Genomic DNA, 24,381 nt, shown 5'->3' on the forward strand with positions numbered 1-24,381 from the left:
TGCCGCGCTCTCCAATTGCCCCTAGTGGTTCTGCCGCGCTCTCCAATTGCCCCTAGTGGTTCTGCCGCGCTCTCCAATTGCCCCTAGTGGTTCCGCCGCGCTCTCCAATTGCCCCTAGTGGTTCTGCCGCGCTCTCCAATTGCCCCTAGTGGTCCTACCGCGCCCCCCATCTGCCCTTAGTGGTTCTGCCGCGCTCTCCAATTGCCCCTAGTGGTCCTACCGCGCCCCCCATCTGCCCTTAGTGGTCCTACTGCGCCCCCCATCTGCCCCTGGTGGTTCTGCCGCCGCCCTCCATCTGCCTCTAGTGGTTCTGCAGCGCCCTCCGTCTGCCCCTAGTGGTTCTGCCGCGCCCTCCATCTGCCTCTAGTGGTTCTGCAGCACCCTCCAATTGCCCCTAGTGGTTCTGCCGCGCCCTCCAATTGCCCCTAGTGGTTCTGCTGCACCCTCCATGTGCCCCTAGTGGTTCTGCAGCACCCTCCGTCTGCACCTAGTGGTTCTGCACACCCTCCATCTGCCCCTAGTTGTTCTCCAGCACCCTCCATCTGCCCCTAGTGGTCCTACCGCACCCTCCATCTGCCCCTAGTGGTCCATCTGCCCCTAGTGGTCCTACCGCACCCTCCATCTGCCCCTAGTGGTCCTACCGCACCCTCCATCTGCCCCTAGTGGTCCTACCGCACCCTCCATCTGCCCCTATTGGTTCTGCAGCACCCTCCATCTGCCCCTAGTGGTCCTACCGCGCCCCCCATCTGCCCTTAGTGGTCCTACTGCGCCCCCCATCTGCCCCTAGTGGTTCTGCCGCCGCCCTCCATCTGCCTCTAGTGGTTCTGCAGCGCCCTCCGTCTGCCCCTAGTGGTTCTGCCGCGCCCTCCATCTGCCCCTAGTGGTTCTGCCGCGCCCTCCATCTGCCTCTAGTGGTTCTGCAGCACCCTCCATCTGCCCCTAGTGGTTCTGCAGCACCCTCCATCTGCCCCTAGTGGTTCTGCAGCACCCTCAATCTGCTCCTAGTGGTTCTGCCGCACTCATCTGCCCCTAGTGGTTCTGCCGCACCCTCCATCTGCCCCTGTCCCCCTCCTGCCAGTGCAGCGGCTTAGCGTTTCAACACTTTAATGCTCACAGCTACATCAATGTGTGACCTTTCCCGGACCTATTCTGGCGCCGGCACCTCAAATTACAAAAAAAGCCAGAAAAATTACCCTCCCTGCTGCTCCGTTCCAGGGCATGGCGCCGGCAGCAGGGGGAGCGTCATCCATCAGCCCGGAACAACGCAATCTGCACAGACTATAGGGACACACAATGAGGAAGAATATACATCACATACAGCAAATACATACCCAACAAGCACAACGCATTATGTATAAAGGGGAGTTAACGGGTCCCCCCTTACAGTGCCGTAAGAAAAATGGCTAAAAGTTTACATATCTTGTTAGCAAACTTCCTCCTTGAGGTTGGACGCCATAAAGTCCTCCTCGCCAGTCAGTGACATGACACATCGGAAGCTTAGAAGACGCATTCGGTGGGGATGTGTGTCCTGACAGCGCTGCGTACAGCCGTCCTGCACTGCCACTTTCTGCCAATTTAGATGGCTCAGACTATTTCACATTTTAGGAACATGATTTTGCTGACAACATCAAGAAGGAGACGCGAGCGCAGGAGAGCACAGCAATCAGCCGCACATCATCCAAGCCGTCCTGTCTGGCAGGCTGAGGACGGCATTGTGCGATCTAGATAGGAGAGGGGCGAGCCGGGCACCGGATACCTGCAGTAATCACACAGCCCGGGGGATTAACCCCTCCATATCATAACCCGGACCCCCCCTGCCTGCCAGAGATTCCACCATCGTTGCTGGCCCGCAGGCTGTGGGGTTGATTCTTTGATATTCTTTCCAAGTTTAATCTTTCTTGACCATTTAAGACCTTTTTATTTCACCTTAAAGGGGTCCTACCCATTTCCAAAATCTTATCCCAATATATAGTAGACTTATTATAATTAATAATAATATTAGCAAATACCTCCAATTAGAAATGTAGTATAGTTCTCCTGATATAGCCATATCTCTTACCTAATGTGCAGGGCATTGCCGCTTAAGTACTCGTTTACAGAGTATACAGTAATGGAAGTCAATGGGGGAACTCAAGCATTTTTCTACAAACTGTTCCGGAAAAATGATCGCGTTCCCCATTGACTTCCATTATACTCTGTATACGAGTGCCGAGCACCTGTGTATTAAAGTGCTGGTTACGCTTGCCGATCAGTTCGCACAATTCTAGTCTCAGTAACTGGAGGCTGCGCTAATTTCTCTGCTGCCCTGATAGCAATTTAATCTTACCAGATCCTTAAAGGGAATTTTGTCCCCTATAAGCTGCGGCCACCACCAGTGGGCTCTTATATACAGCATTCCAGAATACTGTATATAAGAGCCCAGGCCACTGTGTATAATGTAAAAAACACCTTTATAATACTCACCTAAGAGCCAGTCTGGTCTGATGGACGTCTCTGGTTTCGGTCCAGCACCTCCTCTCTTTTTGTCATCCCGTCCTCCATCTCAGCTCCATGTGGATGATGTTTCCTATGTCATTCACACAGGCCGCCATTGGGGTCCTGGGCAGGCGCACTTCTCTACCCTGCTAAGGGCAGATCAAAGTATTGTAGTGCGCATGCGCCGGCGGTCTTTGACCTTTTCCTGGACATTACAGTACTTTGCTCTGCCCGCAGCAGGGTAGAGAGAAGCGCTTGTGTGTAGGGTGCCATGGAGGCCTCTGTGTCCCGGCAATGGATTAGGCATTTTTTTTCTTCTCTCTGCTGCACCCGTAAGGGTTCTGCTATGTGTCTTATTTAAAGGGAACCTATCACCAGTTTTGGCGCCTATAAGCTGCGGCCATCACCAGTGAGCTCTTATACACAGCATTCTAACATGCTGTATGTAAAAGCCCAGACCGCTGTGTAGACCTAAAAATCACTTTATAATACTTACCTAAACTGTCGCTGCTGTGGAGTTGGGTCACATGGGTGTCTTCGATCTCCGGTGCCAGCGCCTCCTCTTTCGGCCATCTTTGTTCTCCTTCTTCTGAAGCCGAGGTGCCTGATGCATCCTACGTCATACACACTCACCAGCATTGAGGTCCCACACAGGCGCACTTTGACCTTCTCTGAGCAGGGCAGATCAAACTATTATAGTGTGCATGCGCGGGACCGGCGAGTGTGTATGAGATAGGATGCGTCATGCACACAGGCTTCAGAAGGAGGATGAAGCTGGCCGAAAGAGGAGGCACCGGAGAAAGGAGACGCCCAATTTCATCGCAGCGACCTTTCAGGTGAGTATTATAAAGTGATTTTTACATTCTACACAGCGGCCTGGGCTCTTATATACAGCATTCTAACATACTGTATATAAGAGATCACTGGTGGTGGCCTTAGCTTATAGGCCCCAAATCTGGTGACAGGTTCCCTTTAAAGAGTCATTCCCAAAATAACAGGTTATTACCCGTCCATGGGGCATTCAGGCATCCTGATGATGGAGCTCTGGTATATATAGAATAGGAGTTTGGCATACTCGTCTTGACTAGTGAAGCGCAGGTTCCCATGCTCGACCTCCGCTCTACTCATTGTCTATGGGACTGCTGTAAAAACAGAGCGATATAGCTGACATTCTCCAATAGACAATGGAGCGGAGGCCAAGCATGCACATCTCCATCAAGACGTTCCAGAACCCCAGTCTCTGGATCGCTGGAGACCTCCAATAATTAATTAACAAGTACTCCACTATATGACAAATAGGGAATCGCTTGCTTTTTAGGAATACCCCTTAAAGGCTGTTATATTTTTATTCTTCCATATCAGACGTTTAGCATTGAGCGCTTTTTCAGGTGGAATCTGTCCGGAGGACACAGTGTGCACATACCCATGAAAGAGATCACTCTATCCCCATTGATAAGTCCCCGGGTCAGAGCACTCGGCACAGCAGGGCGGCCATTGCTCCACACACTGAATCTTCCTGCTCTGCTACGACACAAGCCTCGTAGAGCTTTCGCTAACAGAAGCTGCAATTTTTTTAATTGAATGTGAAACATTAATATTTTTGTGCACCAGTCGGTCACCCGCTGTAGTAACGTGCCCCCGGCCTTCCTTCTCCGAGCCAGGACACATAAAACCTAATAGAGTTGGCCCCAAACCAGGACCATTTTATAGCTGCGTACAAGGCAGATGGGCCCGGCAATGCTACGTCGTCTGCAGAAAAGGTAATGGCTTTTCTAAGGGGAATAATCATCTTTCGTAACTTTTTACTTCACTCCGTAAAATTTTGTTAAAACGCACAGCAGCCAGATTTTCTAATTATTATATTACACGGAGGGGACGCATTACCCTGGATGGATCGGAGCGGCGTGCGTCGGGTGTCTTTAATGTCACGTGGGCATTGCTGTTCTCCGCGAGGATGCAGATTTCAGCAATTAATGCATCCTAGTCGTGCATCGGGTTATGCTGCATTCCCTGGGCAGTGAGGTTTAATATTCAACGCACAACTTCACTTTTTTGCAGGAGACTTAAAGGGGCAGTAACATTAAATGTATTTACATTACATTCTCTAGGGTGATTCCCTTCATTCCCAATAGCCTGCCCAGTTTGCAAAGTGCTCTGTAAGTGTCCATTGCATCTTTTCTGCAGTGCCTTGACGGGGGAAGTCATGAATTCCACATTTCCCAGGGCCATAGTGGTCCCCTTCCATCTAAGGCCCCCTTCACACATCCGTGATCAAAATGCATGTTTTACACAACAGTGTTGAAGGTGCATATGACCCGTCCATATGACATGATTTTGGCACACGTGTGTTCTCTGTGTGCTATCGGTGATAGCACACAGAGATCCGGAACTTTTTACTCACCTGTCCCCGGCGCTGCGGTCTCTGGCGCTGCTGTTTCCGGGTGCAGTGAATATTCATGAGCATAATGAACAGGCCCGGAAGCAAGTGACTGCAGCGCTGGAGACGGGTGAGTAGAGAAAAACATTTGTATTTCAAAGACACGTGTTTTCTCTGGTACGTGTCACACTGATGTCATGCGGATCACATCAGTGTGTGGTCCATGTGACATTAGAGCTGATGGAATAAAACTGACGTTTCTCCGTGCGGACACGCATGTGCGCCACAGGGTCACACATCCGTGAAAAAACACGGATGTGTGCGCAGACCCATCGACTTTAATGGGTCTGCATATGTCCGTGTCTCCGGTACATATTAAAACGGACGTCCTATGTACAGGAATCACGGACCATGTTGAAGGGGGCCTAATGCTCAGTTGAGCTTAGCCCCTCCAGTACACAGACGGAGATAATTGACCAGTAAGGTGCCGTTACATAAGCAAAACCTGGAGCTATGTGTTTCATCTTCTCCACTGAGTACATTTTTTTTTCTCCTCTGTTTTCTAGGCAGTACAACAATGGCCCCCAGCGCAGAAAGCGGTAGTACAAGACACTACTGGTGACGATGACCATCAAAACGGCATTGATTTGGCTAAAGCGAGAGAACGGCTGACCGAGGAGGACAAATTCGATAAAGAAACATACAGGCAAAAAATCAAGGAAAAACACAGGGTAAGAAGAAGTTGCCTGATTTGGTAAAATTTCTGTTGTTAAGAATAATTGTGTGTGTGTGTGTGTGTGTGTGTGTGTGTGTATATATGTATATATGTGTCCAAAAGTTTGGACACAACTTCTCATCTCTAGAGCAACTATTAAGAGGAGACTTTGTGCAGCAGGCCTTCATGGTAAAATTGCTGCTGGAAACCACTGCTAAGGACAGGCAGCAAGCAGAAGAGACTTGTTTGGGATAAAGAACACAAGGAATGGACATTAGACCAGTGGAAATCTGTGCTTTGTTCTGATGAGTCCAAATTTGAGATCTTTGGATCCAACCACCGTGTCTTTGTAGAAAAGGTGAATGGATGAACTCTACATGGCTGGTTCCCACCGTGAAGCATGGAGGAGGAGGTGTGATGGTGTGGGGGTGCTTTGCTGGTGACACTGTTGGGGATTTATTAAAAATTGAAGGCATACTGAACCAGCATGGCTACCACAGCATCTTGCAGCGGCGTGCTATTCCATCCGGTTTGCGTTTAGTTGGACCATCATTTATTTTTCAACAGGACAATGACCTCAAACACACCTCCAGGCTGTGTAAGGGCTATTTGACTAAGAAGGAGAGTGATGGGGTGCTACGCCAGATGACCTGGTCTCCACAGTCACCAGACCTAAACCCAATCGAGATGGTTTGGGGTGAGCTGAACCGCAGAGTGAAGGCAAAAGGGCCAACAAGTGCTAAGCATCTCTGGGAACTCCTTCAAGACTGTTGGAAGACCATTTCCGGTGACTACCTCTTGAAGCTCATCAAGAGAATGCCAAGAGTGTGCAAAGCAGTAATGAAAGCAAAAGGTGGCTACTTTGAACAACCTAGAATATAAGACATATTTTCAGTTGTTTCACACTTTTTCTAGTATTTCATTCCACATGTTTTCATTCATAGTTTTGATGTCTTCAATGTGAATCTACAATTTGTAGAGTCATGAAAATAAAGAAAACTCTTTGAATGAGAAAGTGTGTCCAAACTTTTGGTCTGTACTGTATGTGTGTGTGTGTATATATATTTATATATGTGTATGTATATGATGTATGTATGTATGTGTGTGTGTGTATATGTATATATATATATATATATGTATATATATATATATATATATATATATATATATATATATATATATATATATATATATATGTATATATATATATATATATATATATATATATATGTATATATATATATATATATATATATATATATATGTATATATATATATATATATATATATATATATATATATATATATATATATATATATATATATATATGTGTATATATATATATATATATATATATATATATATATGTATATATATATATATATATATATATATATGTATATATGTATATATATATATATATATATATATGTATGTATGTGTATATATATATATATATATATATATATATATATATATATATATATATATAATAATAAACGTTCTTAAAAATCTAATAAAATAAAGTATATATATAATTTATTTTTTTTTAAAGTTTTTCATTATTCATGATCACGAGCTGCTCCTTTTTCTAGCAAGAGCATTTACCCATGTATAAAAAAAAAGATTGAAGCAAATAAAAACTCTTACCGTTTTTACCCAGTCTACTAGAGCTAATATTACTCGGACTAGAGAAAATCAAGATCTTGTATGAAGCTCAGCCCGTGACTGGGCTTCACTAGAGTATGAAGATGGCAATCATGGAGGTTTTCCGGATGCTCTGGATTACAAGGTCAACACTTTGGCACATTGCGGTGCCGCACTGTGTTGGCGCCACATTAGTGCCACTGTCAGAGATTGACCACAACATTTAAACAGTTAACAGCAGCGATCAGAGCTGAATTCCAGTCACTGCTGTTAGAGGCAGGTGCCTGCTGTATAACACAGTCAGCGCTTGCTTTGTGTTAGTCAGGCTCCGCTCCTGAGCCCACTCCTTACACCCGTCCTAAATCCATTAGCGTTTGTCATCACAGAAATGACTGTTCACACAAAGTATGTGCACTCTGTTCACGTTTTGTGTGGCGAAACATTTAAGTGCCCCTTAGTATAATAATAATAATTAATAATAATTAATGATGATAATCATTTATATAGTCTATTAATTCCACAGCGCTTTACATACCCTTCCCACCTACTCTTTTCTTCCTCTCTCTCTGCTTTGATTGACAACTCTGAGATTATAAAGCCAGAGAAGAACAGAAAAAGATGGAAACAAGTAGTCGAGAAGGTGCACTGAACTTTTTGGCCACGCCATGATGCACCGAGCACCTGTGCTTGGTTTGCAAAGTCCCTTTAATAGTATATAATGGGGCTGAAAGGGGTTAAGAAAGCTCCTTCCTAATTATCACCTTGTCTAAATGAGCCCTTTAGGCACTGCACGGAGATTTCTTGAAATCTGATGATGCAGCTCCTCCTACCTTACCCGTAAACCAATTAGTACCCATCTGGTAAGCGTTCCCATATGCTTCATGCAGGCATCAGATATTCATTTCTTATTGCAGATTTTGTGAGCTGGAAATTCATGTGTCTTTGGGGCATAAATACCCAATATGACTCTTCCTAGCGGTGTCCTATATTTCTGAGTTTTGCTTAAGCTTTGGGTTATTTTAATGAATCCATAATTAATGTATTCGTTTAATCTCTCTAATAAGTACCGCCGCTCTCTGATGAGAAAAAAGCGGAATCTCTGGAAGAGAATAATGAACAAAGCCGAGATGAAAACATTAATATATTTAATATATCGCGCCACCCCCAAGCATTACTTCTCCATAGTGGCTGGATATCACTGTGCCATCACAGAGCGCTATTATTGAACACGCATGTATGAGCGATCTAATCACTGCAAAGCGTAACATTGTCACATCAGTTACTAATTATTGGACTTTCTTTCCTTATTCACCACAAAGAAGAAATATTATGCCTTGTTTTGTGTGTGATACTAACCGAGCAGGAGAGGGGTAAATGTGCGCGGAGGATGTTTTACATCTATCCTTAGTGGAGTGGCGCTGGCTGTTTTACATCTATCCTTAGTGGAGTGTCGCTGGCTGTTTTACATCTATCCTTAATGGAGTGTCGCTGGCTTTTTTAGATCTGCCCTTAATGGAGTGTCGCTGGCTTTTTTAGATCTGCCCTTAGTGGAGTGTCGCTGGCTTTTTTAGATCTGCCCTTAGTGGAGTGTTGCTGGCTTTTTTAGATCTGCCCTTAGTGGAGTGTCGCTGGCTTTTTTAGATCTGCCCTTAGTGGAGTGTCGCTGGCTTTTTTAGATCTGCCCTTAGTGGAGTGTCGCTGGATGTTTTACATCTATCCTTAGTGGAGTGTCGCTGGCTTTTTTAGTTCTGCCCTTAGTGGAGTGTCGCTGGCTGTTTTACATCTATCCTTAATGGAGTGTCGCTGGCTTTTTTAGATCTGCCCTTAGTGGAGTGTCGCTGGCTGTTTTACATCTATCCTTAGTGCAGTGTCGCTGGCTTTTTTAGATCTGCCCTTAGTGGAGTGTTGCTGGCTTTTTTAGATCTGCCCTTAGTGGAGTGTCGCTGGCTTTTTTAGATCTGCCCTTAGTGGAGTGTCGCTGGCTTTTTTAGATCTGCCCTTAGTGGAGTGTCGCTGGATGTTTTACATCTATCCTTAGTGGAGTGTCGCTGGCTTTTTTAGATCTGCCCTTAGTGGAGTGTCGCTGGCTGTTTTACATCTATCCTTAATGGAGTGTCGCTGGCTTTTTTAGATCTGCCCTTAGTGGAGTGTCGCTGGCTGTTTTACATCTATCCTTAGTGCAGTGTCGCTGGCTTTTTTAGATCTGCCCTTAGTGGAGTGTCGCTGGCTGTTTTAGATCTGCCCTTAGGGGAGTGTCGCTGGCTGTTTTAGATCTGCCCTTAGTGGAGTGTCGCTGGCTTTTTTAGATCTATCGTTAGTGGAGTGTCGCTGGCTTTTTTAGATCTATCGTTAGTGGAGTGTTGCTGGCTGTTTTAGATCTGCCCTTAGGGGAGTGGAGTTAGTGATGGAATAAAATTCTAATATAATGACAGCTAGTCTGTAAGACCTTTTACCTTTTTGTCTAGTTCTCCTTTTGTCACGTTTTGTAATTTATAACATGTTCAAACAACAATTATCAATTTGTACAAGTCCCCAACATTGTGACTGCGGTTATCATAACCGCGCTAATTTGTGCACTAAATATAGCCACGAATCTCTAAGGATTTACATTAATTGCTTAACATCTATAATACATTCTTTTACGCTTTCATTAAATTTCTAATTACAGATACTCTCTTTGCACCTACGTCGTAATTAGATGTATTTTTAGGTCTTTTGAACAAAGGTGTTACAGTTTTACCGGCTGATTTGAATTGTGTTATGAGTAATGAACATGAAGTGTTGTTTAATCAATTGTGTCTTAATTACTTGTTTAGATGCATTTTGCCTTATCAGAATAGGGGCGTAATACATTAAATATATCGGTCTGCCACAGTCTTATTGGCCTCACACTCTACCTGTGCTATTCGCTAAGTCCATAGTCCAAAAAGACACAGAAATACATCAAAAGACTAACTCTTAGCTGGATGGTTCTGGCTCTTGGCCGGGTGGTTCTGGCTCTTGGCCGGGTGGTTCTGGCTCTTGGCCGGGTGGTTCTGGCTCTTGGCCGGGTGGTTCTGGCTCTTGGCCGGGTGGTTCTGGCTCTTGGCCGGGTGGTTCTGGCTCTTGGCCGGGTGGTTCTGGCTCGTGGCCGGGTGGTTCTGGCTCGTGGCCGGGTGGTTCTGGCTCGTGGCCGGGTGGTTCTGGCTCGTGGCCGGGTGGTTCTGGCTCGTGGCCGGGTGGTTCTGGCTCTTGGCCGGGTGGTTCTGGCTCGTGGCCGGGTGGTTCTGGCTCGTGGCCGGGTGGTTCTGGCTCGTGGCCGGGTGGTTCTGGCTCGTGGCCGGGTGGTTCTGGCTCGTGGCCGGGTGGTTCTGGCTCGTGGCCGGGTGGTTCTGGCTCGTGGCCGGGTGGTCCTGGCTCGTGGCCGGGTGGTCCTGGCTCGTGGCCGGGTGGTCCTGGCTCGTGGCCGGGTGGTCCTGGCTCGTGGCCGGGTGGTCAAACAGGTTACAGGAAAGGTGCACTGAACTACACTGGTTCACCAAGGATGCACCAAGCACCTGTTTGGTTTGGACAGTCATTATGAGCGAACAGTCCCTTAACTGCAAATGTAAATAGGCTGCTGCCGGACTCTTCTGCTCTGGAAGGAAAGGTTCTTTCCTCCGACTTATGCAAATGGTTTATACAGATGGTAGAGTCAGGACGACCCCCTTCCCGTAAGCATTAGTTGGCCTTTGCCACCGGTAATGGTGGGGTTCATCTGATTTTTATATAATTATGCATGGGCAGCTTTATTTTTGTGTGGAATTTCCTTTGCCAAAACCATATACTTGAGATTAAATTTAACCGAATCCTCCGATATCGGTTCCTGACGTCTGTCAAGGAAGATGAGTCGAGCAGTCTGAATCGTAAAGGACCCCTTAACTTACACATTATACTAACGCCAGCCGATATTGATGGGTTTGGCCCACAATCTGTGTGGGGGGGAGGCCTCCTGATTGTTTCCCCGCTAGATGATGTCAGGGTCCAGAAAAGAGCAACCAAGATGGTAGAAGGTCTGAAAACCAGGTCATATGAAGAACGGCTAAAACAACTAGGAATTTTTAGTTTGCAAAAAAGAGAAGGCTGAGAGGAGACTTAATAGCGGTCTACAAATAACTGAAAGGTAGTCACAGTGCAAAGGGAACCATCCTATTCTCATTACCACAAGGAAGTACAAGAAGCAATGGGATGAAACCTGAAGGAGATTCAGATTAGACATTAGGAAAAACCTTCTGACCGTGAGGGCAGGTTGGGAGTGGAACAGGCAACAACAGGAGGTGGTGAGCTCTCCATCAATGGAAATCTTCAAGTGGAAACTGGATAAACATATAGCTGGGATTTAGGAAAGCCTGCACTTGCAGGGGGTTGGACCTGATGGCCCTTGAAGTCCCTTCCAACGCTACCATTCTATGATTCTATGACAAAAGGATTAGACCCATACAATTTTAGTCTGCAGAGATACGCAAATGATAGAGTTCTCTGACAATGGCGAATATAGTGGGACTCGGCAGACTGAGTGCTCCTTTGGATGGGAGAGTCGGCCGAAATAGCTGCCGGTCAAACCATTGTTCAACCAGCAGCTATCTACAGAGTGTGCAGAATTATTAGGCAAGTTGTATTTTAGCAGATTTTTTTTTTATTATTGATCAACAACTATGTTCTCAATCAACCCAAAAGACTCATAAGTATCAAAGCTTAATATTTTTGGAAGTTGGAGTGTTTTGTTTTTTTTAGCTTTGGCTATCTTAGGAGGATATCTGTTTGTGCAGGTAACTATTACTGTGCAGAATTATTAAGCAACTTAATAAAAACCAAATATATTCACATCTCACTTGATTATTTTCACCAGGTAAACCAATATAACTGCACAAAATTTAGAAATAAACATTTCTGACATGCAAAAACAAAGCCCCAAAACATTAGTGACCAATATAGCCACCTTACTTTATGATGACACTCAACAGCCCCAAACCCATAGATTCTGTCAGTTGCTTGATCTGTTTACGATCAACATTGCGTGCAGCAGCCACCACAGCCTCCAGACACTGTTCCGAGAGGTGTACTGTTTTCCCTCCCTGTAGATCTCACATTTTATGAGGGACCACAGGTTCTCTATGGGGTTCAGATTAGGTGAACAAGGGGGCCATGCCATTACTTTTTCATCTTTTAGACCTTTACTGGCCAGCCACGCTGTGGAGTAGTTGGATGCATGTGATGGAGCATTGTCCTCCATGAAAATCATGTTTTTCTTGAACGATACCGACTTCTTCCTGTACCACTGCTTAAAGAAGTTGTCTTCTAGAAACTGGCAGTAGGTCTGGGAGTTGAGCTTCACTCCATCCTCAACCCGAAAAGGTCCCACAAGTTCATCTTTGATGATACCAGTCCATACCAGTACCCCACCTCCACCTGCTGGCATCTGAGTCGGAGTGGAGCTCTCTGCCCTTTACTGATCTAGCCTCTGGCCCATCCATCAGGCCCATCAAGAGTCACTCTCATTTCATCAGTCCATAAAACCTTTGAAAAATCAGTCTTAAGATATTTCTTGGCCCAGTCTTGACGTTTTATCTTATGTTTTTTGTTCAAAGGTGGTCGTTTTTCAGCCTTCCTTACCTTGGCCATGTCCCCGAGTATGGCACACCTTGTGCTTTGTGATACTCCAGTAATGTTGGAGCTCTGAAATATGGCCAAACTGGTGGCAAATGGCATCTTGGCAGCTTCACGCTTGATTTTCCTCAATTAATGGGCAGTTATTTTGCGCCATTTTTGCCCAACACGCTTCTTGCGACCCTGTTGGCTATTTGCCATGAAACGCTTGATTGTTCAGTGATCACGCTTCAAATGTTTGGCAATTTCAAGACTACTGCATCCCTCTGCAAGACATCCCACAATTTTGGACTTTAAAGAGCCCGTCAAATCTCTCTTCTGACCCATTTTGCCAAAGGAAAGGAAGTTGCCTAATAATTAAGCACCCCTTATATAGGGTGTTGATGTCATTACACCGCACCCCTCCTCATTACAGAGATGCACATCACCTGATTTATTTAATTGGTAGTTGGCTCTCAAGCCTATACAGCTTGGAGTAGGACAACATGTATAAATCAAAATACTCATTTGCCTAATAATTTTGCACACAGTGTAAGGTTTATGGGGGACTTAACGCCAGACCCTTATGTACTCTTGCTAGATGAGCAGTGCCTTTCTCCCCTCCTCCCACAAAAAAATCTGTGAATGGTAGGCCGAGCCAACTGTTCACGTCTGTGGTAGTGGTGTAACTTGAAGCTCTTGGGTCAAAATCTCCAGTAAAGTCCAACTGGTCTTATATGGTTTTAAGGGTCCTATTAGACCCCTTAAGGCTCCCAAGCTCTGGTGAGATTGCGTACATTACAGTTCTGCTGTCAGGGAGAAGAGAGAGAAATCTGATTATGTATGAACGCTCGTTGGGTCATCTATCGCGAGTCCATTACCGGCTTCATTTTACTTTTCCAATTCCTTGTTTGTTTCCTATTACTTATCCGCGATGGCAGAACTGCTCGCCTGCGATGTGCTGGCGTTACTCCACACAGTTACCGCTAAGGATCTCTCGTAAATGGAAAAATAAAGCAAACTAAAAAAATGACGACTTCTAAAGATGGTGTCGGCAGGAGATGTTTGCGGTTCATATCATTGCCTTTCAAATGGGGATATTAACTGGAAAGCTTATGCGTTACCTAGGTAGAAGTGGCACGGAGCGCTGATCTGCGCGGGGACTACTGAGGTGTGCCAGATTTGTCTTAAAGATAAAAAAGTAATGTTCTGTAAATTACAGTAAATGCTGCCTGACCTTAAAGACCGTCACCTTTATCTTATAAGACGGGATAAAGATGCTCGGTAATATAGTAATCGTCAGCCTGAATATTACAGTCAAGAAAAGGAGCTCACTCGCTGTAAAGAAATGTTTTATAGATTTCTTCTAATGCATAAGACAGTCTGGATAACTTAGTCTTTATATGAGAGCATTGATTTGGCTCCGAAAGGGAAATGCTAGGAAATACCGCTTAGCCGAACTTATTCCCCCTCCCCCCCATCCTCAAACTTACCATATGCTGCGCCGCTCTATTATGTAGGGTTGGGGATCACCTTCATTGCTCAGTCATGCTCTTTGACAACTACCGCAAGTCCTTAAAGAAGAAACCCTACAAAATTTTTTAGTGGTTTTTTTTTCACCTTAAAAATAGCACATATTATTAGATCATAGACCTGATGAGGCTGGTGTTAGGACTTTGAAAGTCAGAATAACTGCATAGGCATGTTATGAAAATGAACATTGTAGGAGTCCAACCATAGCGTATGCGAGGTCATGAGTTCTGTGTAGTTAATATTTCACCCAACTGGGCTAACTTTCCAGTTGCAGCTTATACTGAGCAATGAGAGAACTCTGTAGGGGAGGAGGGCTACTGAGGATCTGTCAATCAGGTTAAGGCTATGTTCACCCAGGGCATCTTTTAGTGCATTTATGGTGTAATTTTGAGGTTACAAAGATGCACCTACATACATGCATGCATTTCCTTCCCACAGCAAAGTCTGAGATTTCTATTTTGCGGCCCACACTAGGCATCTTTTGTTGGTTGCATCTTGGCTGCGTTTTTGAAGATGCAGCATGTCAATTCTTTTTGCCTTTTTGCAGGGTTTTTTGAGCCCTTCCAGTCAATAGATTTGACAAAAAAAATGCATTGGGCAAAACGCGGCAAAAACACATGCGTTTTCTATGTGTTTTTGACGCGAGTGCGTTTTCTATGTGTTTTTGCCGCATCTTAGGTTATGTTCACACAGTGCATCTTAAGTGTGCGGAAATTGAGTTTTATAGCCGTTCTGCCATTTGTTTGTCAAAGCAAGAAAAACACTCATAGGCTGTGTACCCACTATCAGTGTTTGCAGGGTTTTGGATGTATTGTGTGTCCAAGGCATTGTGTTGTACAGTACAAGCACAGTGGATGGGATTTCTAGAAATCCTGTGCCCACTGTGCTTGTTTGGTCCGCCGCAAACACTGACCTGCGGAGCGTCTTTCCAGACCACAGCATGTCAATTGTTTGCTGCAAATTTGTATGCATCCTCCGTAGGGAAAACACAAGCAAGAGACCGCAGCGCACTGAACCCTGACCGTGGGCATGAGCATCTGCGGCCTCGTGCAGAGGAGTCTTGTGGCCCCGCAGGTCAGGTTCCGCCACGCCCAGGACACAGCATGTTCTGATCGTTGGCATGTGCCCTTATTTTATACTAGAAGGTGGCCCGATTCTACGCATCGGGTATTCTAGAATTTATGTATTGTGTAGTTCATGTATGATTTTTGTTATTTATATATATATATATATATATATATATATATATATATATATATAGATGATGTTGTGTGTAGTTACCAAGTGTTTGTGTAGGGCGCTGTACATGTTCTGGGTGTTGTCTGGGTGTGACGGGGGGTGAGAGCGGTGTTGTATGGTGTTGCGTGTGTTGCGTTGTTTGTGGAGCGCTGTGTGTCTGTAGCGTGTTGTGTGTGTGTGTGTGTTGCGCGGTTTGTGTGTGTGTGGTGTGTTTTGGGGGGAGGTATGTTTTGTGCAATGTGTGTGTTGTGCGGTGTGTGCCGCGGTGTTTGTGTGTTGGGTGTTTTGTGTGTGCAGAGTTGTCTGTGTAGGGCAGTTGTTTGTGGTTCCCAGTGTGTGTGTGTGGTGTGTTGTGCAGTGCGCGCGTGTGTGTGTGTGTTTTGGGGGGAGGTGTGCACTCCCCATCGTGCTCCATCCCCCATGCAGCGCACTCCCCATCGTGCTCCATCCCCTATGCTGCGCACCCCCCATCGTGCTCCATCTCTCATGCTGCGCACTCCCAAACGTGCTCCATCCGCCATGCTGCGCACTCCCAAACGTGCTCCATCCGCCATGCTGCGCACTCCCAAACGTGCTCCATCCGCCATACTCCGCACTCCCCATCGTGCTCCATCCCCTATGCTGCGCACCCCCCATCGTGCTTCATCCGCCATGCTGCGCACTCCCAAACGTGCTTCATCCGCCATGCTGCGCACTCCCAAACGTGCTTCATCCGCCATGCAGCGCACTCCCAAACGTGGTCTATCCGCCATGCTGCGCACTCCCAAACGTGCCCCATCCGCCATGCTGCGCACTCCCAAACGTGGTCCATCCGCCATGCTGCGCACTCCCAAACGTGCTCCATCCGGCATGCTGCGCACTCCCAAACGTGCTCCATCCGCCATGCTGCGCACTCCCAAACGTGCTCCATCCGCCATGCTGCGCACTCCCAAACGTGCTCCATCCGCCATGCTGCGCACTCCCAAACGTGTTCCATCCCCCATGCTGCACCAGCATCAGCCTCTCTACCCGCAGCATCAGCCTCTCTGCCCGCAGCATCAGCCTCTCTGCCCGCAGCATCAGCCTCTCTGCCCGCAGCATCAGCCTCTCTGCCTGCAGCATCAGCCTCTCTGCCCGCAGCATCAGCCTCTCTGCCCGCAGCATCAGCCTCTCTGCCCGCAGCATCAGCCTCTCTGCCCGCAGCATCAGCCTCTCTGCCCGCAGCATCAGCCTCTCTGCCCGCAGCATCAGCCTCTCTGCCCGCAGCATCAGCCTCTCTGCCCGCAGCATCAGCCTCTCTGCCCGCAGCATCAGCCTCTCTGCCCGCAGCATCAGCCTCTCTGCCCGCAGCATCAGCCTCTCTGCCCGCAGCATCAGCCTCTCTGCCCGCAGCATCAGCCTCTCTGCCCGCAGCATCAGCCTCTCTGCCCGCAGCATCAGCCTCTCTCCTCCCAGCATCAGCCTCTCTCCTCCCAGCATCAGCCTCTCTACCCGCAGCATCAGCCTCTCTCCTCCCAGCATCAGCCTCTCTCCTCCCAGCATCAGCCTCTCTGCCCGCAGCATCAGCCTCTCTGCCCGCAGCATCAGCCTCTCTGCCCGCAGCATCAGCCTCTCTGCCCGCAGCATCAGCCTCTCTGCCCGCAGCATCAGCCTCTCTGCCCGCAGCATCAGCCTCTCTCCTCCCAGCATCAGCCTCTCTACCCGCAGCATCAGCCTCTCTCCTCCCAGCATCAGCCTCTCTCCTCCCAGCATCAGCCTCTCTCCTCCCAGCATCAGCCTCTCTCCTCCCAGCATCAGCCTCTCTCCTCCCAGCATCAGCCTCTCTCCTCCCAGCATCAGCCTCTCTCCTCCCAGCATCAGCCTCTCTCCTCCCAGCATCAGCCTCTCTCCTCCCAGCATCAGCCTCTCTCCTCCCAGCATCAGCCTCTCTCCTCCCAGCATCAGCCTCTCTCCTCCCAGCATCAGCCTCTCTCCTCCCAGCATCAGTCTCTCTCCTCCCAGCATCAGCCTCTCTGTCCCCAGCATCAGCCTCTCTGTCCCCAGCATCAGCCTCTCTGTCCCCAGCATCGGCCTCTCTGTCCCCAGCATCGGCCTCTCTGTCCCCAGCATCGGCCTCTCTGTCCCCAGCATCGGCCTCTCTGTCCCCAGCATCGGCCTCTCTGTCCCCAGCATCGGCCTCTCTGTCCCCAGCATCGGCCTCTCTGTCCCCAGCATCGGCCTCTCTGTCCCCAGCATCGGCCTCTCTGTCCCCAGCATCGGCCTCTCTGTCCCCAGCATCGGCCTCTCTGTCCCCAGCATCGGCCTCTCTGTCCCCAGCATCGGCCTCTCTGTCCCCAGCATCGGCCTCTCTGTCCCCAGCATCGGCCTCTCTGTCCCCAGCATCGGCCTCTCTGTCCCCAGCATCGGCCTCTCTGTCCCCAGCATCGGCCTCTCTGTCCCCAGCATCGGCCTCTCTGTCCCCAGCATCGGCCTCTCTGTCCCCAGCATCGGCCTCTCTGTCCCCAGCATCGGCCTCTCTGTCCCCAGCATCGGCCTCTCTGTCCCCAGCATCGGCCTCTCTGTCCCCAGCATCGGCCTCTCTGTCCCCAGCATCGGCCTCTCTGTCCCCAGCATCGGCCTCTCTGTCCCCAGCATCGGCCTCTCTGTCCCCAGCATCGGCCTCTCTGTCCCCAGCATCGGCCTCTCTGTCCCCAGCATCGGCCTCTCTGTCCCCAGCATCGGCCTCTCTGTCCCCAGCATCGGCCTCTCTGTCCCCAGCATCGGCCTCTCTGTCCCCAGCATCAGCCTCTCTGTCCCCAGCATCAGCCTCTCTGTCCCCAGCATCAGCCTCTCTGTCCCCAGCATCAGCCTCTCTGTCCCCAGCATCAGCCTCTCTGTCCCCAGCATCAGCCTCTCTGTCTCCAGCATCAGCCTCTCTGTCCCCAGCATCAGCCTCTCTGTCCCCAGCATCAGCCTCTCTGTCCCCAGCATCAGCCTCTCTGTCCCCAGCATCAGCCTCTGTCCCCAGCATCAGCCTCTGTCCCCAGCATCAGCCTCTCTGTCCCCAGCATCAGCCTCTCTGTCCCCAGCATCAGCGCCTCTGTCCCCAGCATCAGCGCCTCTGTCCCCAGCATCAGCCTCTCTGTCCCCAGCATCAGCCTCTCTGTCCCCAGCATCAGCCTCTCTGTCCCCAGCATCAGCCTCTCTGTCCCCAGCATCAGCCTCTCTGTCCCCAGCATCAGCCTCTCTGTCCCCAGCATCAGCCTCTCTGTCCCCAGCATCAGCCTCTCTGTCCCCAGCATCAGCCTCTCTGTCCCCAGCATCAGCCTCTCTGTCCCCAGCATCAGCCTCTCTGTCCCCAGCATCAGCCTCTCTGTCCCCAGCATCAGCCTCTCTGTCCCCAGCATCAGCCTCTCTGTCCCCAGCATCAGCCTCTCTGTCCCCAGCATCAGCCTCTCTGTCCCCAGCATCAGCCTCTCTGTCCCCAGCATCAGCCTCTCTGTCCCCAGCATCAGCCTCTCTGTCCCCAGCATCAGCCTCTCTGTCCCCAGCATCAGCCTCTCTGTCCCCAGCATCAGCCTCTCTGTCCCCAGCATCAGCCTCTCTGTCCCCAGCATCAGCCTCTCTGTCCCCAGCATCAGCCTCTCTGTCCCCAGCATCAGCCTCTCTGTCCCCAGCATCAGCCTCTCTGTCCCCAGCATCAGCCTCTCTGTCCCCAGCATCAGCCTCTCTGTCCCCAGCATCAGCCTCTCTGTCCCCAGCATCAGCCTCTCTGTCCCCAGCATCAGCCTCTCTGTCCCCAGCATCAGCCTCTCTGTCCCCAGCATCAGCCTCTCTGTCCCCAGCATCAGCCTCTCTGTCCCCAGCATCAGCCTCTCTGTCCCCAGCATCAGCCTCTCTGTCCCCAGCATCAGCCTCTCTGTCCCCAGCATCAGCCTCTCTGTCCCCAGCATCAGCCTCTCTCCTCCCAGCATCAGCCTCTCTCCTCCCAGCATCAGCCTTTTCTGTCCCTAGCATCAGCCTCTCTCCTCCCAGCATCAGCCTCTCTCCTCCCAGCATCAGCCTCTCTCCTCCCAGCCTACCCCAGCCTCAGCCTCCCCCCAGCATCAGCCTCTCTCCTCCCAGCATCAGCCTCTCTCCTCCCAGCATCAGCCTCTCTCCTCCCAGCATCAGCCTCTCTCCTCCCAGCATCAGCCTCTCTCCTCCCAGCATCAGCCTCTCTCCTCCCAGCATCAGCCTCTCTCCTCCCAGCATCAGCCTCTCTCCTCCCAGCATCAGCCTCTCTCCTCCCAGCATCAGCCTCTCTCCTCCCAGCATCAGCCTCTCTCCTCCCAGCATCAGCCTCTCTCCTCCCAGCATCAGCCTCTCTCCTCCCAGCATCAGCCTCTCTCCTCCCAGCCTACCCCAGCCTCAGCCTCTCTCCTCCCAGCATCAGCCTCTCTCCTCCCAGCATCAGCCTCTCTCCTCCCAGCATCAGCCTCTCTCCTCCCAGCATCAGCCTCTCTCCTCCCAGCATCAGCCTCTCTCCTCCCAGCATCAGCCTCTCTCCTCCCAGCATCAGCCTCTCTCCTCCCAGCATCAGCCTCTCTCCTCCCAGCATCAGCCTCTCTCCTCCCAGCATCAGCCTCTCTCCTCCCAGCATCAGCCTCTCTCCTCCCAGCCTACCCCAGCCTCAGCCTCCCCCAGCATCAGCCTCTCTCCTCCCAGCATCAGCCTCTCTCCTCCCAGCATCAGCCTCTCTCCTCCCAGCATCAGCCTCTCTCCTCCCAGCATCAGCCTCTCTCCTCCCAGCATCAGCCTCTCTCCTCCCAGCATCAGCCTCTCTCCTCCCAGCATCAGCCTCTCTCCTCCCAGCATCAGCCTCTCTCCTCCCAGCATCAGCCTCTCTCCTCCCAGCATCAGCCTCTCTCCTCCCAGCCTACCCCAGCCTCTCTCCTCCCAGCCTACCCCAGCCTCAGCCTCCCCCAGCATCAGCCTCTCTCCTCCCAGCATCAGCCTTTTCGGTCCCCAGCATCAGCCTCTCTCCTCCCAGCCTACCCCAGCCTCAGCCTTCCCCAGCATCAGCCTCTCTTCTCTCAGCCTCCCCATCCCAGCCTTCCCCAGGATCAGCCTCTCTCCTCCCAGCCTCCTCCAGCACGCCATGCTCCTCTGCCGACACTCACAGATCCGATCGCATACACACACACACACACACACACCCGATCGCATACACTCACACACACCCGATCGCATACACTCACACACACCCGATCGCATACACTCACACACACCCGATCGCATACACTCACGCACACACACATTGACGATATTGCACATACGCGCTCACACTCGCAACATCCGGAGATACCACATGCTTCTGGCCATGTGATCCTCCGGCAGGTCCTGGAAGCTCACAGCACAGTATCGCCGCCGAGAAGCAAGCGATATCCCAGGATGTTGTGAGTGTGTGGATGCGATGTGATGTGTGTGTGAGGTGTGTTTGAGAGTGAGTGTGATCTGATGTGTGTGTGTGTGTGTATGTGCGTGTGTGTGCTGTTATGTGCGTGTGTGTGCTGTTATGTGCGTGCGTGTGTGTATGTTCCGCCGCTGCAGGACCTTGATGCGCTGGTAACTATGCTAGCATGGTTACCAGCGTATCTCGTCCCCCGCTTGCACGGGAGCCCACACCAGCATACGCCGGCCAGCCCCAGCAATGCGAGGGTATGTGTCTGCTGGTTTGGCGGCGTACGCTGATGTGGGCTCCCGGGGGTACAGTACTCACCTGGGAGTCGTAGCTCCGTGACAGTGTCCGTTCGGGGAATGCGTGGGGGGGGGCGGGGCCAGAGCTAGCGTAGATTGCGTGAGGGGGGCGGGGCGTGGCCGAGTTGCCAATGCCTGCAGGGTGCCGGGGCGAGAGGCCAATCTGTGGGGGGGGGCGGAGCCTGGGCAAGCGGCCGGCCAATCCGTGTGGGGGCGCAGCCTGGGCGAGCGGCCAATCTGTGCGGGGGGCGGGGCCATGGCGAGCCCAGCAGCCAATCAGCTTTGTGTCACCGTAAGGACACAATTTTGGAGCAAGACAGACAGACAGACAGAATAAGGCAATTATATATATAGATGCTCTGTAAATTAAAGGTGCTGTCCACTTCTCAGACAACCCCTTCTTACATTCTGTATTCTGCAGTGATAATAGAATCAGATACCTTTCACTCCGCTCCAGCAATGTGTGTGCTGATTCTCCTGACTCTCTCACATGACATTACTATGATATATTACCACTGCAGCCACTAACGGGCTGCAGTTCTCACAATTCCCTCAGACAAAACTCAAACATCCGAGGGAGATGTGAGAACTGCAGCCTGTTAGCTACTGCTGAGTGACCTAACATTGGCATGCCAGTGGCGGGAGACCTGGTGCTGAGTATTGCTGGAACAGTGCCGGTGCGGGAGGTGAGTATCTTTTCATTTTTCACTAGAGAATAATTATTTAAGGGTTGTCCAAGTAGTGTAATCTGGTTACAGATCGGCTTTAATGCAATAAATCGTTTTATAATTCAAATTTATTTTAGGAAATTGTTTACTTAAACAGGAATGCTCCTATGTAATTGGTATAGTTCGATGGACAAGTACGAAAATTGTCAATTAAGTTTCTTGTCTTTTGTACCTGCTGTTATTTTCCTGCAAATGAGAGCTGTTATCTTATATAATATACAGCTTGTTGCAAAGGAAATACAGCATCTGATCCTGGCCAAGTGTGCGCAGTAGTGGGATTCCAATCTGAAGAGTTCACTCCTGAGATCCCAGCCACCTGTCTCCAACCCAATGATTTCTATATAGCAGTTACAGCTGTTCACATCCTCCTCCCACTCCGCTCCTGACAGAACTGCTCTTATCATTCCTGAAAAATCACAAGCCCTGGCCCCCACCCTCCAGTTTCCAGAGCAGTTCTAATCATTGCTCTCACTTTCCTAAGTCATGTGTTTGTTCAAAAGCTCTGTTATATGTATATGCAAATACCCGTGTAGACTCCAGAACTAGGACAGTTAGACTGTAAAAGCTTTATTTGATTATTGCCCATTTTTCATATCAATGAAGCGTTGAAGATGTCTTTCTTTTCTAGGGGTGTGTGTGTGTGAGATATCTGACCACAAGTCACAGATTCCCTCACTCTCGCCAGCAGAGGAATACAGCAGGGAATAGATTTGCATTTGTGAAGTTCAGACAGTGCTCCAAAAAATGTAAAGCCGGTTTTGTCTCTCATAGTTACTGCAAATTGAAGAAATAAATCATGGGGTATCTCATTATATTTCTCCTTGCATACTGCGGCTGAATTTAAATTGCCTTTTGTTGCAGCGGCACCAAACGATTGTTCCTTATCATCCCAGGCGCAGAAGGCTGGAAAACAGCAGAAGGTGATGGGGCCACTCGCCGCACTTTTGTTTTACACTGGCATCCTCTTTGCTGAACTCTTCACTCTTCTCCTTGTGATGTTACAGTATTGTGAAGTGTAAGGCCTACGGCCTCCTCAAGCGCTCAGACGAGGATGATGTTCAGTCAGTTGTTTTTCGTTGATTTATCAATTTGTACATACGATGGCACGAGACCTGACTTGTGTACTGGGTTTTGATCGTTGGAATATCTCGAATTCGATAGCTTATCACAGCAGTGACCGGGTAGCAAAGAGTCTGAACCGCCGCATCGGAAAAGGGATTAAGACTGTCCTGCGCTGTCCTGATCCGCACTCGCGGGTTACAGCAGCAGCGGCGGACCATGTTCACATTGCAGAGTCCGACAGGCAACCCGAATCCTCTTTAGTGCTCAGCTCTGCTGGGCGTCGGCTGAGTTGTCTCACTGCTCCCAGCCGTGCAGTAGTTAATCCTTTTTGGTCCAGTGTGCAACTCTTCTGAGAGTCAGGTTGGTGATGACCATCCGCAGCTGCTCTCTTCCTATTCAAGGCAGGGGAGTGTGTTGGGAGATCGCCGAAGATAGCTTCAGCATAGCTCCAGCGATCCCGGTCTTTGTGGTGATCCAGTCCGTGGAGCTCTATAGTTATTTTGCGTGGTGTGGAATTTCACCTGTTGTGCATTTATCTCCTTCCCTTTTCTTTGTTTCCTTGGACACATATAGTCTCTTCTTTGTGTTTGAGTGCAGTGTGTACAACTTTTTGTTTTCCCTTGTCTGTGTCGTTTTTGTGGGGTTTAGTTACTGGGTTTCCGGCCGCCTCAAGGGAGAGGGGGAATAAGGTCAAGGCTTGGACAGGAATCAGGGTCACGCTGGCGGTTCGGACCTGGCTACCATCGAGCCTACCTCTGAGATGAGGGACAGCGCAGGGTCTCAAGTCTGAGAGCCAGCCTAGGGGCCCCTGTTCTGTCATTACATACCCCGCAACAAAGATGTGTTAGAAAAATATTCCAAACTGAACTTTAGACTTATTCTTTAAAATAAAATAATTCCATATATGTATGTTGAAAAAAATGTTACCTTCACGATCGTGATCACCGGCACTGGCGTTAGTTTTTTATTTTTCTCCCTTCTCTACCTCCAAAGAATCGTGAACAATGAGGCTTCCATTAACTTCTAATTGTGTTCTACAAGCGCTGTCATCATGAACGAGGCGCACATACGTCACAGGGTATTATAATTTAATAGTCTCACTGTGTTAATGTTACACAAAATGGGTTTACGATCCTTCTTGAGGAACGGCGGAGTATAATTTGTGATGTTTTTCCATTTACGTCTAATTTAAAGGCGTAAGTTCATGTTGACTGAGAGCAGAGCAGAAATGAGCGGGGTTCCTCCTCCCGCCGCAGTCTTCTACTTGTGATTTCTAATTTTTTCTTCTGTTGATGGAAAATAT

General features: G+C 49.2%; 1 protein-coding gene across 1 annotated transcript in view; it reads left to right on the forward strand.

Annotated features, from left to right (window-relative positions):
- Nucleotides 1-24,381, forward strand: part of DDX10 (DEAD-box helicase 10) — a 349,483-nt gene that overhangs the window by 206,086 nt on the left and 119,016 nt on the right. Inside the window, exon 15 of the mRNA XM_075337422.1 lies at nt 5,419-5,583. Coding sequence (XP_075193537.1) covers nt 5,419-5,583 — 165 coding nt within the window. The remainder of the gene's footprint in view (nt 1-5,418; nt 5,584-24,381) is intronic.

Source organism: Anomaloglossus baeobatrachus, chromosome 2 (assembly GCF_048569485.1).
Source record: "Anomaloglossus baeobatrachus isolate aAnoBae1 chromosome 2, aAnoBae1.hap1, whole genome shotgun sequence".
Lineage (NCBI taxonomy): Eukaryota > Metazoa > Chordata > Amphibia > Anura > Aromobatidae > Anomaloglossus > Anomaloglossus baeobatrachus.